This window comes from Lytechinus variegatus, chromosome 4 (assembly GCF_018143015.1).
Source record: "Lytechinus variegatus isolate NC3 chromosome 4, Lvar_3.0, whole genome shotgun sequence".
Lineage (NCBI taxonomy): Eukaryota > Metazoa > Echinodermata > Echinoidea > Temnopleuroida > Toxopneustidae > Lytechinus > Lytechinus variegatus.
In genome coordinates this window covers 17,416,195-17,435,296 of record NC_054743.1, presented here as the reverse complement: position 1 = coordinate 17,435,296, position 19,102 = coordinate 17,416,195, and the positions used below count along the sequence as shown (strand labels likewise).

At 35.9% G+C, this 19,102-nt stretch overlaps 1 protein-coding gene across 1 annotated transcript in view; it reads right to left on the bottom strand.

Annotated features, from left to right (window-relative positions):
• LOC121413520 overlaps positions 1 to 19,102 on the bottom strand; it is an 83,484-nt gene that overhangs the window by 27,813 nt on the left and 36,569 nt on the right. Inside the window, exon 4 of the mRNA XM_041606353.1 lies at positions 18,538 to 18,628. Coding sequence (XP_041462287.1) covers positions 18,538 to 18,628 — 91 coding nt within the window. The remainder of the gene's footprint in view (positions 1 to 18,537; positions 18,629 to 19,102) is intronic.

The following is a 19,102-nucleotide window of genomic DNA, read 5'->3' as shown; positions in this document are numbered from 1 at the left end:
TTTTACCTGTGTCCATGAAAATTCAGGTGGACACCCCCTAAATTTTTTGGCTTCCGCCGCCAATGGATGGGATGATCTTTGTTGGGGGAGCTCGTGGAGAACGTAAACACACAAACACGATGGTGGATGATGAAGTTTCCATGTCAGGGGCACGGGGGGGGGGTGGAGGAGGGGAGGTCACTGCCTTTCGGGCTGCCTTTATTCCCAGCTATGTTCCGTGCATGTAAACATGCACATCGACATATCATGACAAGAGTTGCGCTCGGATACATACATGGAGCTATATTCAGTGCATTCGCCTCTTTTATCGTCCATATCAGTTTATCTCGATCGAACCAGTCGACGGACGTTTGCTATATCGTGACCAGGTAAAAGAGAATAATCAAGAACCACAAGGACGTATTGTAGTTTATGCAAAGGTAAAGCAAAGAACAGAAAGGTAATTTTGGGGGGAGGGGCACAATATAGCTTCTGGAAAATCACACTCCATCCCTCCATGATCCACATAACCAAAAAAAAAAAAAAAAATCCCTACTCAACACTGTACGCAGCTCTGGGATTCTTCATGTATTTGTAGACCCCGGGTGTAGACCTGGCCGTTATTTACTAATATATGTCGCCAAAATATAAATTCATCAAAATCCCATGGTCTATCCATAGAGCTATTGGTCTATCACTCGAGGCATACATGTGGCTTGACCCAGGCTATAGCATATACAAAATGTACAGACCAAAGGCGGAATGGACACTCACGAGTTCGACACCTGACAGTACATTAGATTCCCCAATGAAATGCAAGCGATACACACACAACTAAACCCTTTCACCATAGAGCTATTACAGACTTCAAGGCACATGCGCTTATCACACAGAGCGGACACCGACAGAACACAGACCCCCCCCCCCAACAAACTTCGAACACAACAGATCACGGAGAACTGAATTCCGCCGTGGTAAGCTCCGCCTACTTTCTTACATACATCACAAGGTGGCGCTATATAATATCGATTTAAATTGGACACAGAATCATGAATCAACCGTCGAGAAGTGCATTTTTCTCTTCAAACATTGCCTCAGATTTTCAGTTTTTAAAAACACTTCCCGAATATGTTATGATCCCAAACTTTCACATGGGTATTTTTGAGTTGTTAGTCGAATGTTCATAACATTTTCAAAGAGCAATATGATAATTTTTTAAATTGCTCACAAAGTTAAATATTCCCTTTAACAAGTGTTGGAAACAAAACGATACTCTTGGCAAATATTCCCTGAAATGAACCCCTAAACAAGTACAGGAATGTTTTATTGTTACGGGTCCTTCGGTCGTCGGCTTTACCTTATTTGGTTTAGTACGACCCCACCTAGCTTCTACACCTCGTGCAAATCGGACTCTAAACACGAAGGACATCCTTTATAAAACATTTCAATTTTGTTTTATCATCCTCGCAAATTCGACCCTAAAGGCGTAATTTTCCTAGCGAAATAGATACCTTTTTTTCAGTATTTTTGTGTGTTTGACACCCTTATCACGTTACGTACGTAACGTGCCCTATCGTGAAAAAGACATCCTTTTTACGTGTTTTTTTGGTCGCGCATGGTATCCACTCGTCAATGTAAGTGGCCCCCCCGGGAGTTTTTTCAAAGTCTTTGTGAAACAGGCCCCCTGAATAGCACGAATACCAGAGGTTTATGAGGTTGCCCAATCAGGTATGTACTGTAGGTCCTAGTGTAGTAGGTTTCACAGTACACCAAAATTTATCCTGTAAAACACATTTTCATTTCATATCCTCCACATTATTATTCTATTATTCATTATTATTCAAGTTTATTTTGCTCTCTGCATAAAAATTAACAAAATGTGGTAAAATACATAGGAACAAAGTTTACATAACATCAAAGACATAAAAAAGCATTGAGAGGGAAGCAGCCAAAAAGAAAAGAATATCCTTATAAAAAGGCCGACCCAACTTACTTTAAAAAGAATAATAATTATTGACAATATCAAAAGTACAAAAGACAATTAGGAGACAATACAAAGGCATAGATACACAAATGGTAAGATTTAGATTATATATATAAAAAATATTTACAAACAGGTTTAATTATCAAATATAAAGTTTCTGAAGTTACGTTTGAAAATATTAAAAGAACAAGACGTTTTCAAATTAACCGGCAAAGAATTCCAAAGTAGTGGGCCACGAAAGAAAATAGATTTATGAGAAAGGCAAGTTCTTATTTTAGGGAAGTGGAAGTTTGCAGCATTTCTAGTAGGGTATTCATGAATATTATAATTTAATTTAAAACAGTTCAATAAATAAGAAGGTAAAAGTCCTTTAGAACATAGATACATAAAAAGTCCCATTTCATATTTGTACATATCATAAATATTTAAAATTTTAAGTGATTGAAAAATAGGATAAGAATGGGCGTAAAAAGGGGAGTTGTTTATAATTCTGACTGCACGTTTTTGAAGTTTATGTAATCTGTCTAAATAAATATTCGCAGAACTTCCCCAGGCAAGAATGCCATAATTTAAAAATGGTGAAATAATAGCATAATACAGCATTTTTAAAATATTTGGAGGAAAATTATGCAATTTGTACATTATGCCTATGTTCTTAGATATCTTATTGCAGATGGCATCAATATGATTTAACCACGTTAATTTGTTATCGATTATGACACCAAGAAATTTTAAAGATGAAACTTCTTTTATTATTGAACCGCACAATTTTATATCAATTTCATTAGAGTTTATTTTCTTATTTGTAAATATCATAAAGTTAGTTTTAGAAACATTGAGAGATAACTTGTTCAAGTATAACCAATCGGTAACCTTCTGTAATTCCTCATTAAATTCTGTTTGTAACGTCTGTAAATCTTTGTGGGACATGAATATACTGGTGTCATCTGCGAATAAGATAAATTTAAGTTTACTGGATACATTGCACATGTCATTAATATATAAAAGGAATAAAAGAGGTCCAAGTATCGAACCTTGGGGCACTCCACATCTTATAGATTTCAATTCTGATTTAATTCCATTACATAATACATATTGTTTGCGATTAGATAGATAATCTTTTAATAAGTCTAAAGTAATTCCTCTTATTCCATATGCATATAGTTTTTTCAACAAAATGTTATGATCTAACGTATCAAATGCTTTTCGCAAATCTAGAAATAAACCTATCAATATACTCTTGTTATCAATTTCATTTGTAACTTTCTGAATAAAATCAAGTAATGCTGACGATGTGGAGTGCCCCGCTCTAAAGCCATATTGACTATGGGTAAAAATATTGCACTTATTGATAAAATTCAAAATACGATTATATAAACATTTTTCAAATAATTTAGAAAAAACTGGTAAAATAGAAATGGGACGGTAATTGGACAATGTTTCGGAATTTCCTCCTTTAAAAATAGGAATAACTCTAGCAATCTTCATTGAATCTGGGAATACGCCCGAGTCAAGGCAAAAATTGAAAATTGCACATAATGGTTGACAAATAGAATAGATACATTTTTTTATTACCTTCATACTGATGTCATCATGCCCTGTGCTAGAAGAGTTTTTGAATTGCTTTGTAATATTTATTAGTTCAGATGATGTTATGGGATTTAAAAATATAGACTGAATATTGTTGTCAACAAAAGAAGCCGCATCACTATTATTTACATTGTCAAAATTACGATTTAAATCTAGACCGACATGAATAAAGTAATTATTGAAATTATCAGTAATCATTTCATTTGCTGTTATTTCAGTATCATCAACTACAATTTGTTTTATGATAGTATTTTTGTGACCCTTTCCTAATGCATTATTTATTACTTTCCATGTACCATTCATATTACCACGAACATTGTCAAATTCATTTTTATAATATTCTTTTTTACGAGACTTTATTTTATTAGTTAAAAGATTACGCACTTTTTTGTAAACATTTTTCCTGTATTCAGAAGGGTTTTTTACATAAAGTTTATATAAACGACTTTTTTTCTTGATCAGTATCCGAATATCTTGATTAATCCAAGGTTTGTCTTTTTGTTTTTTATGTAATTTGGTACGTTTAATTTGAAAATGTTTATTATATAAAGTTAAAAATGTATTTAAAAATTCATTATAAGACTTATTAGGATCTTCCATTGACAATGGCCATTGAGTTTCTTGTATTGATTGCATGAAAAGATTTAAATTAATATCATTGAAATCTCTTTTAAAGTGAAAGTCATCAGTACGATTGAAATTGCAATTGAAATTACTAATACAAAAAATGGGAAAGTGATCACTGAGATCATTTAAAAAAATACCAGATGAGAATTGGCAAGAATCATTTGTTAAAATGTTGTCAATCAAAGTAACTGAAGTAGATGATACACGTGTAGGAGATTGAATTAACGGAAACATAGAATGTGCCAGCAAAAGGTCTAGATATATATTTACATTCTGAGATTTTCCAATATTCATGAGATTGATATTAAAATCACCAATTAAGTATAAGATTTTATTTTCATTGCTAACTAAATTCAATATATTTTCTAAAAATGATAGGAAATCCGTAATTGATTGACAAGGAGGTCTATATACAATACCTATTAAAATACTTTTATTGCACGTCTTAATTTCAGTAAAAATACTTTCAACATATGACTCATTAATTTCTAAGTCACACCTACGCTTATATTTCAAATCATTTTTTATGTAAAGCCCTACTCCACCACCCCGTTTAGACGTTCTTGGGTTACTAATAAAATCGTAGTTAACAATATTATATAAATTAACAGAAGTATTATCAGTAAACCATGTTTCTGTGACCCCAATAATGCTTGATTGGATTTGTAAAGAAGACAAAAAAGAAGAGAACTCATCAAATTTATTAATCAAACTCCTGCAATTGAAATGTAAACAGAAAAATTTGAAGTCAATGACCGAGTTATTTTCATTAACATATTCATTAAACCCATCAATTGAAAAATATGATTGGGGGAGTAAAGTTTCGTGACAATTAGCCGGAGATAGGTATTCATGTAACCTGTTCAAATCAAACCTGTATTCATCATTTTGAACAAATTGATCAAACACATCATTGACACTAACAGACATCGAAAATACACAAGTTAATACACAACATTAACATAAATAACAAATAAGTAACTTATTCAACATTAAAACTTTATAAAAAGAAAAAAAAAGAAGTTGTATACCGTTTGCAATCAGATACATATGGAGATAAACATTGTGTTATAACATGAGTGATTACTTTCACATGACGAATATTGCTTCCATTATAATGTAAATCACACATATTCTAGATCTCTTTTTGAGTGAATTTGTTTTTTCAAGTTTTCTTTTCCAGAAGTCTTCACTGATACGAAGATTCTTCCGTCCGCGGACCATGCGTGGGAGATTTTGCTGTCCTGCTTTCTACATTCAGAGAGGGAATTCCAGAGAAGCACTCTATTAGCATCAGTGAGGTCCTCATAAACGCTTATCCCTGTCTTCTTCTCTTTCAGGCGCTTCCTATTCATCAAAAGAGCTTGACGGTACCTGTAAGACGTAAGCTTGACAATGATTGGCCTTGGCTTTGGACGAACATTTTCTGGGGGAGGGTTTTGACGGCGTACGCGATGACTCCTGTCAATAGCAGTGAGCGGAAGATCAATTCCGAGAAAATCCTTGGCGATCCTAAAAACTGTTTCGTCGGTCTTTTCTCCATTCACTTCAGGAACTCCAAAGAATCGGACATTGTTCCGTCGGGAATATTGTTCCGAATCGTTCAGTTTGTTTTTCAGGTTATTCATCTCGATCAAATCACATTCTCTTTTCTTTTTTAGGTCAGCTACATCCATTTGACAGTTGCTAAGCATGGACTGTTATAGGGCATATCCATTCATATTAGCTAGCAATGAATTGGAATAGTGATAGTGCATTTTGGTGGATTTACCAAAACTATACACAAGCTTTAAAGTCGCTCTTAACTTACGAACAGCTTTATGAAACGGCCCCCAGTTATCTTTCTTGGGCAAGTGTTGGTCCTGAAAAGGACCACCCAATCTCGACAAGTGTGTTCTAGTCGTCTAAAGGAGAATATGTTTATATAGCAAGGTCCTAAAAGTGATGGTCTTATTTGCCTTTAATTTTTTTTAAAGGATATATACTGTATGGCGTCATAACACAAAATCCTTAGAAATGACGTAAATGTCTACATCAGGATGTCACTGTGGTATCTTATCTTCTTAATTAATCAATTGAGTTTATGGGTACTAGGCCCGTTTCGGGTACACGTGTACACGTGTACACGCACGGTCAAGTCAGTGCACGTGTACTAAATTCCATCACCGTGTACACGGTAGCATCTGCATAAACAAGCTCACAGCCTCACATTAAATCTTAGTTCTCAGACACTGCACATGTTTTAATTACTAATATGTCAACATATTTCAATTAATCCAGAGTGAGTTCACTTCCAAAATTGCCAATTCAATCCACATTCTTTCTGGAGACTCACGTTTTTGTACCACGAAATCGGCACAAAATGGGTCTGCTCCGGTCTCAAAAGCTTGAAAGCGTTGCTCAATCACACTCAGAGTCAATTTGAGAATCATCAATTGCGATAGCGATCATCGCTACAACTTACGTGTTATACGCTCGCACACAAGCCTACAAACAAACGCTCTTCAAATTGGCAACATAATAATGAAAATTAATCGATAACTTCAGTTACACTTATTCTGCAGCGATCTGTGCATGCATGTACGGTACAGTATACAAAATGCGCATCCACCGAGCGTCGGCGATAGCTAGGGCCCTGCACTGATTTTCTTTTGCATTCTTTATTAATTTAATGCGCTGCTAAGCCGAGTAAACTTTTAATTTGCACCAATTTTTGTGGATTGATACTTCAAACTTCTCAGGTAAGCTTTAAAACCGTGACTTAGGCTATATAGACCCCTTTTTATGACATATTGATGCGGGTCCGTGTCGACATGAAAACAGAACTCGCTCTCACATTGTTTACAACGTGTACACGTGTACACGACCGAAAAACACGCCGTGTACACGTGCATCAAAAATGGACTTTCAAAACGGGCCTAATGTGTACCCAATTCATTGTTCGTAATTAGCATTCTGGTCCATCTTTCCAGGAAATTTCTTGTCAGCTTTTAAGAGGAAATCCTGAAATATGCATACAAATTAGTATGATGTCCAAGAACAAAGAATACATATGGCTTCATTGCAACACATCGGTCATAGTTTCAAACAGGTGTATGACCTTTTTGTATTCATTCACTGTATAAAAGCAGAAAGACCATTAACAATGAGATATTACTATCTGTCTTTCTCAGACAACCCATCTCTTATTTCTACCAAAATTTCCCTTTTCCTATTCTTTTACTGACATCATCTGGATTCAATTTTGCAATACTTCCTGTTTGTCCATTCCATTCATACAATCCTAATATTAATTTATCATCTACTTTTTTTAAGTTTTAACAGAAGTTAAACTCCAATCACCCTAGATTTTATCCAATCATCCAAACCCAATCCATGACTATTGGGAATGGACTAATAACAGCACTTATCACAAATCAAGGTCTTTATATCTAGCACAAAAATTGCTACCATCAAGAAAATTGAAATGAATGAAATTTTGTTTCATATTTCCTTTCTTTAAAACTTCTGTTTTTTCCTCTCACATTACCTGTCATAATTTCTGCTTCATCTCTTCTTTGTCTAATCTTTATTACACTTCATTTGCAATCTGTGTCTTATGACACCCAATGGGCTAGTCCATTCATCCTGACCAATCACAAATCCATAAATCAATAGGTCAAAGGTCATCTGGGGTATATGGGACCAATCAAGCAGCTAGGTGAGTGAACTATCGTGACCAATCACTGAACTTTGCTCTACCAAATGGTGTTACCTCACTCACATACTAATATGGAGAATGCCCTTTTCGGAATGTTCACATTAAACTGGATGCAGGCTTACAATGCCATTAAATTTTAAAAGAATCAATCGAAGAAGGTTAAAGCGATTAGAGAGGGTGAGATAATGAGTAAATTAATTGATTATTAAATGAAGTGTGGACTGCTTTTATTCAGAGATCATTGTTCTGATGACAGGTATGCTATTTTAAGACTTCATAGGTTATAAATGTAAACAAAAAAAAATTATTAGAGGAAGGTAATCATGCGATATTCACAAAACCACAAGAAAGTATCACATGATCTTGTGTACAATAAGAATTACAATACTTAGAATTAATTTATCACCATTTTTTTACTTTAATTACTGTGAAGACCTTATCAGAAAGGGAAAGTAATTAAATACAGAACAATTCCATAAAAGGATCCATCGTTTCCATTGCTTACTAGCTGAGAAGGCCTTATTTGATTTAGAAATAAAGAAATATGAGAACCCCACAACGGGCTATATTAGCCATTCATCAACCAAAATTCTAAAGTTAGAAATCATATATTGGAATAAAATTGTGATTCCAGTACATGCACTTGCATGAAGTAACAGTTGTTAATAATTTCCCCTATTTTACAACACATAAATTGAAGTTTTTCTCTTTTTAAAAAGAAAAATTACAAGAATACCGAAAATATGTGCTTTAACAATTTGATGGGTTTTAGACTGTACTTTCTTTGAATTTCTTTGTTAGCCTTATTTCACATCTAGTCTGTGGTTGCTATGCCAGGCAAAAATATTACAGACAATCCAAATGCCGATACCCCTAAAAAGAAGCTATGCCTAAAGTGGCAAATAATGTAAATATGTCGGAGATAATGGATGATATGCCTAGGCCTACATAGATATAATGAAGTGATGGTAATGGTGGTGATATGATGGTTACAATGGTAGTGACAGTCAAAGTACTTGTTGTAATAGTGGTGGTGGATAGTAGAATAATAGAACAGTGGTAATGGTGGTAGCAGTACCAGTTGCAATAGTATTTGTGGTAACGGGTGTGGAGCACAATGGATGGATGCAAACAGTGGTGGCATAGTGGTAATGGCAAGGGTGTTCCTGGAGAGCCGGGTGTTGGCGGTAGCAAAGAAGATAACATAACTTGGTACATATAGGACAGGAAAAAGAAATCCTTCACCTTGATTCTTTCCATCAAATCACCTAGCGTCATGCAATGAAGCAACAAGCAAACCAACTAAATAAGGCCACAGAAAATCTTACAAAACACTCTCTGCCAAGTCAAGTGAGCTTAACCCTATCTCCTTGAACTCTAAATATATAGGAGTAAATATTATCCTTGACACTGATTTTTTGAGCGATTTAAAGGTTAGTTTCTAAGCCCTCCCAAAGCAATTTAATGGCTCAAAACCAGTACCAAGTTCATAGCTTAGAGATGGGAGGTCGTCTGATCTATGACGTCAAGTAGGGGTCTTCGCTACACACCTTGGGATGTCAAATGTAATCTTTTGTTTTGCTTTGTTTGATAAAAGGTCTTATAACCTAGCAAGGACTTACGGTAGCTGCTCGGAACTTTGAAAATATGTAATCTCCTTTCATTTAAACTATCTGGAATTTCAAAATTAGATATTGCACGAAACATGATCCCCCTTGAAAAAGCAGAATGAATATCCGTTTACTTAGAGGCATACAGTTATGGGGGTACTTTGAGTTCCCCAACTTTGAAAATTGAAATGACATGATAAAAAAAAATTATCGGCATTATATCATGTACAAAAGGAGCTTTGTACTAATAAACCAAGTATCTATCAACAGCAGTGCTTTCAATAGGAAATTAATGAAAAAAGAGAGTAAGAAGAAAATTTTAGATTTTAGAATTTTGCCATAATTTGTTCCAGAGCCTAGACAGAGGGGCTGGGGCAGGATGGGGTGCAGTTTGTACCATCAGCTCGAGGGACAAAGCCCTTCCCACTATTCTACGAAAAAAAAATCTTTCCCTAGACAATTTAGTGTACCCTCAACTAGTTTTCCCTGTAAATTCAAATTATACAGACTTTTGGTATTATTCATGGACCTATGAAATAAATAAAATAGGAATCATATAAGCGCATGTAAGGGGATCCAATATTACCCCTGCTAAGCTAGTCTACCAATTCTGGTGCGCACAGCTTTTTGAGAAATTACTTCTTGCAGGTACCCTTCCCTCACCTGGGTCAAGTGCAGCACAATGTGGGTAATTTTCTTGATAAAGGAAAATAGGCCATGGATTGGAATCGAACCATCGTTCTTCAGATTGAAAGACAAGAGTCTTGACCACTATACCACGACACCCCCACTATTCATTGTAGTGGTCGCATTAGGTGGTTTCAGACCGCCTCGAAGTTCGTCAGTTCCAGGTATTCTCTGATCGGGAAATTTACCCCGATCAGAAAATACCAGGTATTTTGGTAATCTCAAAGCAAACTACGCGTAATTTCCCTGAAAGAAAATACCCGCTAAATTGTAGGTACTTGGCGAAGAAAACTTTCACGGGGATTTTTCCAAGGTCACAGGTATTTTGTGAAAGCAATTTACGGGAACTTTTAGCCCAGCAGGTTGGGCACGGAAACTGTGGGTGGCTGCTGGGCTAGTGATTTTGAATCTCATGCCTTGCCTGTTTATCAGACCATACTGCGCATGCTCGTAACTTCAGGAACTTATCCCCAAGGATATGTTTCGGGGCGGTGTGAATGCAGGAATAATTAACGGGTATTTTTTTAGCCTTAAAAAGTTCTCGTAATTTAACGGGATTCTTGTGATCGAGGCGGTTTGAAACCACCTATTGAGGCATTTCCTTCAGAAAGGGTATGAACCAAGATTAGAGCAAGCCCTCTCATCATTTTAGGGGATGCCCCTTTCTACTGTGCAATAAAATTATCCCTAATATTTTCTACATCAGGGAATTAGTGGTAGGCCTATATAATGTCGAGATCAAACATTCAATGGAGCTTGCTGATTTACCCATCAAGGGGCATCTCTTGGGGGTGGTTCGTTCTATAAGTTTCAAAGTGCCTTTAAAACTCCCATTGAACTGATCAAATGATTGCATCACTTCATTATAATGCTAACTGTGGAAAATAGATGGGAATTTAATAAATACAAAGATGTAAAATGTGAAATTTCTGCTACTTTTTTTGGAGTTTTTTTTTCAATAAAGGCCAAAGATCTATAATGGTCATCAAAATAGGTCGTTAATGCTTTTAAACATTTTGACTTGGCCCTATCAAGAGTAAATTGAATTTGGATTGGATTGATTTCCAAAGGTGAGCAAATTTATAATTCAAAAACCTACATGGGATTAGCCCTATATTATCATAATTACGAATTGCCACATAGTCAATAACAGGAAACACATCTTATACAGAAACCAAGCAAATTTATCCAATGAGGGAAGGAATATTCTTTCCAAGTCTGCTACATATTCAAGATTATCATCCTAGAAGTATACTTATCCTTGTATTGGTTAAAAGGACCATTTGTGGTAAGGTCCATGCAATGACTGATGCAAAAGGTATAAACATTAACAGTCCTCTCTGTCACAATATTTACAAACATAGGAGAGCTTCAAGGTCTAAAAAGCCTTAGAAATAAACAAACTACTTTCCTCCTGAAGGATTTTTTTCTGGGCCTAGTCCCATGTATTTGTAATGATGAATGTACAGTATGATAAAATAAGATTCATGAGATTGAAAAGCAATTCCAACAATTAATGACTTTTTAATATTCTATGGTAGACCTCAATACACCTGCTACCTTCTTGTCTGCTGATATTATGTTCAGTGTAAATACCTGATCAAGGACTATGAAATATGAGAGCATGCAACATGATTGTTATCATTTTGTTTTAATTTAAAGGGATGAAAAGAAGAAAAATATCCTGATCTGACAGAATGATACCCTTTTCATAAACCTATCCTCCAATTAGCCGCCTAAGAGTAATGCGGATAATTCAATAAAAATTGTGTTCACAAACTCCGAAAATAAGTCGCATTATTTTTACGGGCGCCCGTCCTGAAAAAGGCGGATAATCGTCATGACAACTGGACACGCCCCATCCGATGCGGTTGTGTTGGAAAAGGGTGACCTTGTGACCGCACCATGGCAATTATCCGCATTATTTGGAAATGCGTTCATAAACTCAAAATCTTGTCCCGATGCTGCTATTATGCGGATAATAGCAGCATCAAAATAATGCGGATAACTCTGGTCCTCCTCCAATTTTACGACCAAATTATGCTGCTATTAGCCGCATAATTGGGTTTATGAAAGGGGTATGAGAGAAAGGCCGAATCATGTGTTTAACTAGTGCATAGCCTACCAGGCAAAAAAGGTAAGAAAATTTGCACTTGATTTCTAGGAAATTATCCTTTGAAAGACTTCTCTTGGGAAGGCTGTATCCTTAGTATACCTACAGCACCACTGTGCCGTGATTTAGACCCAACAAGTGGCATTCTGTCACATCAGGTGATGTGCACAAGAACCAGAACTTCAGAGATAGAACCATTGATTGATTTTGACCCTACAGCCCGGTGCCTGGGAATACGAAGATCTAGACTACCTTGGATATGATTCCCTAACGAGCAAATAAATATTTCAATTGAATAATTCACTTCTCATGGAGACTGTATACCTTTGTCAGCATAGTCAAATCTGGGCATGATTTTATTGTCTTTTTATTGACAAACTATCAAGTATTTTTTTTTCAACATATGTGACATATAGGCCTACAACTTATGCATTAGCTACATAAACATTGTTTTATATGTAGCACAGTATAGAATGATATGCCTACTTGTCAGGTGCTTTAAAAGGCTACAGGCCTAGGCCTATATCCATCGAACAATTTGTTTTGTTGTATCCGAGCAAGGGGGATGAATGGTGTTAGTATCCAATAAGCAAAGACATTTTGCAATAAGTTTGAAAAATTGTCAACTTCTCTTCAAACATGCTTGAAAATTGAATGTAGGGCTGAACTGTGTAATGGCAAAATAATCTGTCTTGGTGCTGGATGATCTGCTTTTGAGATAAAAGGTTGCGTCTCAAAATAAACTGCAAATCAATAAAAAAAACTGACGCAACAAAGGATGTAAAAAGTGAATGGAGATACTGCTTATAATAAGGAATGGATGATCACTGCTGAAATGTGGACATAATGGTCATTGCATCAGTGTAGGTCATTTGTATCTCTCTTAACTCTCTTAACTGAATAGGAAAGACCACTACAAAATAGGTGGAGCGTAAGATGCCATTGCTCACACAGCAATTCTTTGCTGTGTGAGCAGGTATCAATGGTTTTAAGTCTTGAACCAGTCTGGAGGGTACCTTGGACCCCCTTGCTTGCCTGGGTCTTTCCCACATGGACCAGCATGTGACCAGTGTCCAAGCAAACCATCCACAATATCTGCCTTGGCCTGTATGGCGAGAAAGGCCACTTAATCTCTTGAGCACTTTCTTCAGCTTTCAGAAGCCAAAAATTAAATCAATATCCAACTTCAAGTTAGCATAAACTTTCACTTCTTAAAAAACAATAGCCTGTCCTCTTTATAATGACTTGAAAGATTGGAATATCTTTGAGAAGATGGGAGCACAGAATGTCTCCCACAAGAGGCTTTCCCCTGCAGTGAAGGCATTGATAAGCTAGTCTGAGAGCATGTCTGAAGTGCTGAGATGATATATGACAGATAATCATTAATTGAAAATACATGTACAAGCAAATAGTTTGCATTGATAAGAACAGCATCAACAAAATGGAAAGTATGGCAATAAACCATCGTGTGAACCAATAATGGTCACAAAATCATCAGTGTCTCAGATGTGTATGCTCTGTGTTAACCCCCTCGCGAGGGGAATCCAACCCAAATAAAAACTTGTTCTTAGGGGAATAAGAAAAATCAGACAAGTTGATAGGTGAAAGTTTGAACACTATCTGACAAATAATAAGAAAGTTATGATTTTTTTTAAAGTTGTGAATATTGGTAATCCCTAGATCCATGGAGACTGCAAATTGGCCACATATGTGATGTCACGGTGATGTAAGGCAAGGACTACTCTTCCATGTACTCCAATACATAAAATGGCTAATATGTCATTTTTTCAAATGTTTTACTTCAAATTTTATTTTTCTTTCATGAGGACATATAACAATATACTACCAGGGTTATATTTAGATTACTGCCCCAGGGGAATGGGCAGTTAGGAGAAAACCACAAATCCCTGATAATTAAGTACATGGCCTATGGGAAAGTTGTCCTTGCCTCTTGTCATAATTTACTTACCCAGTTGCCAATTTGAAATCTACATAATCATAGGGATTTCGATTTTAAAGCAGCCATAACTTTCTTATTGCTGGTCCGATTTCTTTCAAACTTTCACCATTCTGTCTATTTTTCTCCTTTCCAACACTACATTTTATGACCAAGGCTGGATTCCCCTTTAACAACATCAGACTCATGAATGGGAAATGACGGGTCCACAACCCAATCTGCCTCCTTCACTTGACGACACTATGGTAGATGCTTTGTAGCAGATGGAGCAATTGTGAGGCTACTACCCTGGGTAAATAATGTATCAGTAAAAACAGCAACATCATTCATCACCATCTTCATCATCAACATCATCATCACCACCACCACCACAATTATCATCATCATCATCATCACCACCACTACCACCACCATCACAAATATCATCATCACCATCATCATCTTTAACACCACCACCATCATATTCATCATCATCAACTTCATCATCATAATCATCCTCATCATCAGCATCATCACCATCATCACCATCATCATCATCACCATCATACATTCAACACCATTATCAAAATTTACCATACAAAAAACGTTATAACAGAATTGCATCAGAAAATTGAGAAAGTAAACAGGACAAATTAAGAAGTCTATAGGGTACTCGAGATTTAAGACCATGCAACCGAATACCACCTAACTAGGACAGGCCTACGTGTAAACTTTTGGGTTACTGGAGATGAGAAATAAAATGACGTGACGATCACACACATGCGGGTCATGACTTTCAAGTATCTGCACTTTTTCATTGATTTGCACTTAAGACTAAATACCCATTTAATTGTTATTGTAAGATAAAAGAAGTTTTTGTAATTTGTATTCGGAGATACAAAGGATTGCATCGATCACCATGCATCAAAACAGAAATCCTTTCAGTAATTGTCAAAGATGTGGCGACTTTCAACCCTTAAACATGACGTAAAATCAATAATGTGGAACCAAGAGCTGCTTTTCACCTTTTATTTGATTGCGACAAAGGGTATGACAATGATATTCAATAAGTTAGTACCAGTTTACTTTAGGCTTTAAATACTCAGATTAGGATTATTGTAAGCAAAGAGAAATATGCCAGTAATGCTGCCTTGAGAAGCAACAAGAGAATACGAAGAATCAATTGGCATGGGTTCAACAAATCTCAACTAATTGGCTCTTCTCTGATACATTTCCTCATTTTGTAAAGAGAAGTAAAGCAGAGTTAAACCCACTTATCTCTGGTCTTTTATCTTGTGTAACTTCTCTCTTTTTCTGTCTTTTCTTTTGTACTGGCCTTTGGCAAATGCATCCATATTTTAGTTTTCATCACTAACTGCTTAAAACAGATCAGTCAGAGAAAAGTCCTTTTACTTTCATTTTATCAAAAATGCAAAAAATGTTTCAGTATTAGGAACCTATTCTTGAAGAATTCAGTTCAACTGAACTATATTTCATTAAGATTCAACTCCTTCCTCCTGCCTCCCCCCCTTCTCCTCCACACTAGGCCATATTTGCAAATGCAGTGTGGATGTAGTATCTGCAGCTCGAGCAGAAAGCAAAGAAGTTACGAGAGTAGTAAGAACTAAGAAGGCTCACTAATTCTCATGAATCTCTGATGGGCCTCGGCCAGATCATGGAGATAGAATGGCCAGATCTACATTGGTGCACATCTAGACACAGTTATCTTGTGACAACCAGTCAGCCTACTCTAGTATGAGATCCCCCGTCCGACCAGGATGAAGTTGCGAAAACAGTCAGCAAGGAAAGCGAGCAGTGTTGAGGCTTTTCATATATCTTCTGTGTCAATGACTGACAACTATCAACATCATCTGCTTCCCACAATCTCAAGACAACATCTTACAAAATAATTACTTGATTATTTGCTTTAATACTTCTAGCTTATTTTTAATGAATCTATTTCATTCCTCTTGATGTTTTAGAAACATCAGGAACATGCAATGGGTGTCAGATTATTACCAAGTTCTGTCTGAACTGAGAAATTAAACAACTTAGCTGTAGGTTCCAACGTGTTTTTAGATGGACTTAACTTTTCCCTATGCTAAATGTATCCACAGAGAAAATCATAGATATCTACCAGACATTTCAAAACAATGAAAACCATAATCAGCATTTCAAAATTGGTACCAAGTTCATCACAACAACAGATGTATGGTATTCAACGAGATACCTTCTTGGCAAGATGAAAAACATTCACACATGAGGAATTCTCAAGTTTTTATCCTGTCTCATATGCCCCCCCCCCCCCGTGAAGGAGGGGCATAGATCATGAATCTGTGAAGCCGTGAAAGACATTATGTAAGTATTAAGAGCAACCTTAAAAATCAATTGTTGTCATTTTCATATATTACAAAGATCAGTTTACCCTGCTGTTCATAACGATCAAAACTTGAACTTGTTGCAGTGTTAATGGGCCTACCCCCTAGAATTCAAGTTTGACTTGATGTCAGACAATATGATAAATAATGGCATACATCTCTAGAGACCTATCATTACATTATCTGTCATCATTTCATCTCGTTCTCATCACTTGGAGTCATGCCAAACAACATGATCAAGTTACATGGATGAGTGGATGGATGAGAGGGTAGATATAGAATGAGACAGGGGTCCGGAACACAAAGGTTTGAGATGAATTGCAAATATGAAAGAACTGCACTCATTGGATCCCGGTCAGTATTTCAAACAGAGTGCGCATGCAACGATGATCTTGATTGGTCATTGGTATTTAGCGATTGATTGCAAACCTTTGTGTTATGAGCAACTGGAACATGTTATGTCCTAAATTAATGACATAGGGATGTATCATCTAGCACAAGAAAGGGTCACCAGTCATGCGTAAAGTCGTTCACATCTTATGAACAGCTTTATGAAACACCCACCTGGGTCCCGTATCAAAAAGGTTAGCAATTAATCCTACACTTGATTTTCACGATTAATTGTACATTGCAGTCAACGCAATCAATCGGACAAAAATGCTCTACAAGCATTGATAAGCTTTGTGTTACGGGCCCCCGGGCAGCATTTCTGGAAACAAATGATTTTCATAAGCTGTTGTTATAAGATACTAAAATTCTTACATGGCTGACAGAATTTCTTCATGTATTGCTACCCTGATAACAAGTATAATGCAGATATCGGGCTACATAGGGATAAGGAGATACATGTACTAAACCTGGAGAAAATAAAACATTAAAAATATTATCTTCAAAATAAAGGATATATGAGAGGATGAGGAACAGAGTACGCTATAAAACTTCTGAGGAACTGGGCTGGAATTCTGAAGCAAAAGGACAATGCATTCTCTTTTTTTTAAATATAATATTCCTTGTTTTTCATCTCTTTAATGTGGATTCCAGGTGAATCATTGAAAGATAGTGTAATCTCTGATTTCACTCGTGAATATCAAATGACTGATACCAAATTTTCAAATTATATACAGCGTTCCTAGTAAAATAATCCATTCAAACAAAAGGGAATTATCATTGAGCGCAACAAAACATTCTCTCAAAGAACACAGAAGACAAACTGCAGATCAGCTACATGTACAGGTTACTGCCAATAGGTGGCGCTGTTGATGAAAGAAACTTCATATGCATTGGACAAATATTTGGCCAATGCATTGGAAAATTGAAAGTTGTTGGTACAGTGACCACAAGATGGCAGTATTGCACTTTACTTCACAGAGCCCATTGATTAGTCTGTAGGGAGGTGTTTTATCAGGCAAAATACAGCAAAGCCGAAGACTTTTGTTGCTATATTCTGTCTGACTGTCACTGTATTTGTAAGAAATCCATGTACAAATGGGTGTGATACTTCACATGACATTTCCAGGGGTCTTAATAAGATCATATGAATATATTTATCATGAAGAAAAACTTGCTTTCTTTTTTTTCACAGGAAAATATTGACACAAAATTAAAGATGGATTATTATGCTTCTGATGGCATTCATTAATACTCCCCCAAATCGTATTTTATAACTGATAGCACCATGATTGTCCTGTATTTTCCAGATTTTTTTTCTTTTTACTTTTACTTCTACTTCTACATCTACCTCTATACCTATTTACCTTCTCACATTTTATATTTTAACTTGATGTCATGTTTGCTATTGTTGGTAGTTCTATGCTTACAATTATGATAATTTTTTTACAAAGCTCTCATACTAATTTACTGACATATAAGAATGGAAACTTATCTAGCAGTGAAAACCTCTAACTGTAATAAATGGAATTTCACTTAAACTCACCTGTGCTAATAGTCTGGTACTATAGCGTAGAATTGGCCTGAGATTTGAGAACAACAATCGTTTATGGTATGATGATAATGAAGGTAGTTGACTGCAAAGAAAAAAAAACATATAGGAAAAATAATGAATGGCAACCATATGTCTAGCATTATTTGACCAAAAAGGTGAAGCTTCAAACTTAAAAAGGAAGGAAACGTTAATACCAAAACAACATAATTAATGCATACAGTTTGAAAACAAAGAAAATGAGATAAAACCCTCAAGAGTCAGGTAGTCACTGGTAAACATAAGAATGGTAAACATAAGAATAGAAAACAAGAGACACAGTAAAAGGGACATACATACGAGCAATGGTATAAATATCTATGGATTGATATACACATAAACAGGTGAAGAAAGAGAAGGGGGGGGGGGGGAAGAAAGAGAACAAGAAGAGTTTGTGTTGCAAGATGAGATGAATTCTACTGGTTCAGAAATACATTTTTAACTCTTAATGGGTGCTTTTATACTTGCTCACTCCTAAGAAAATCTGTAAATTATGAAAACCTATTTGGGTCTCTAATTC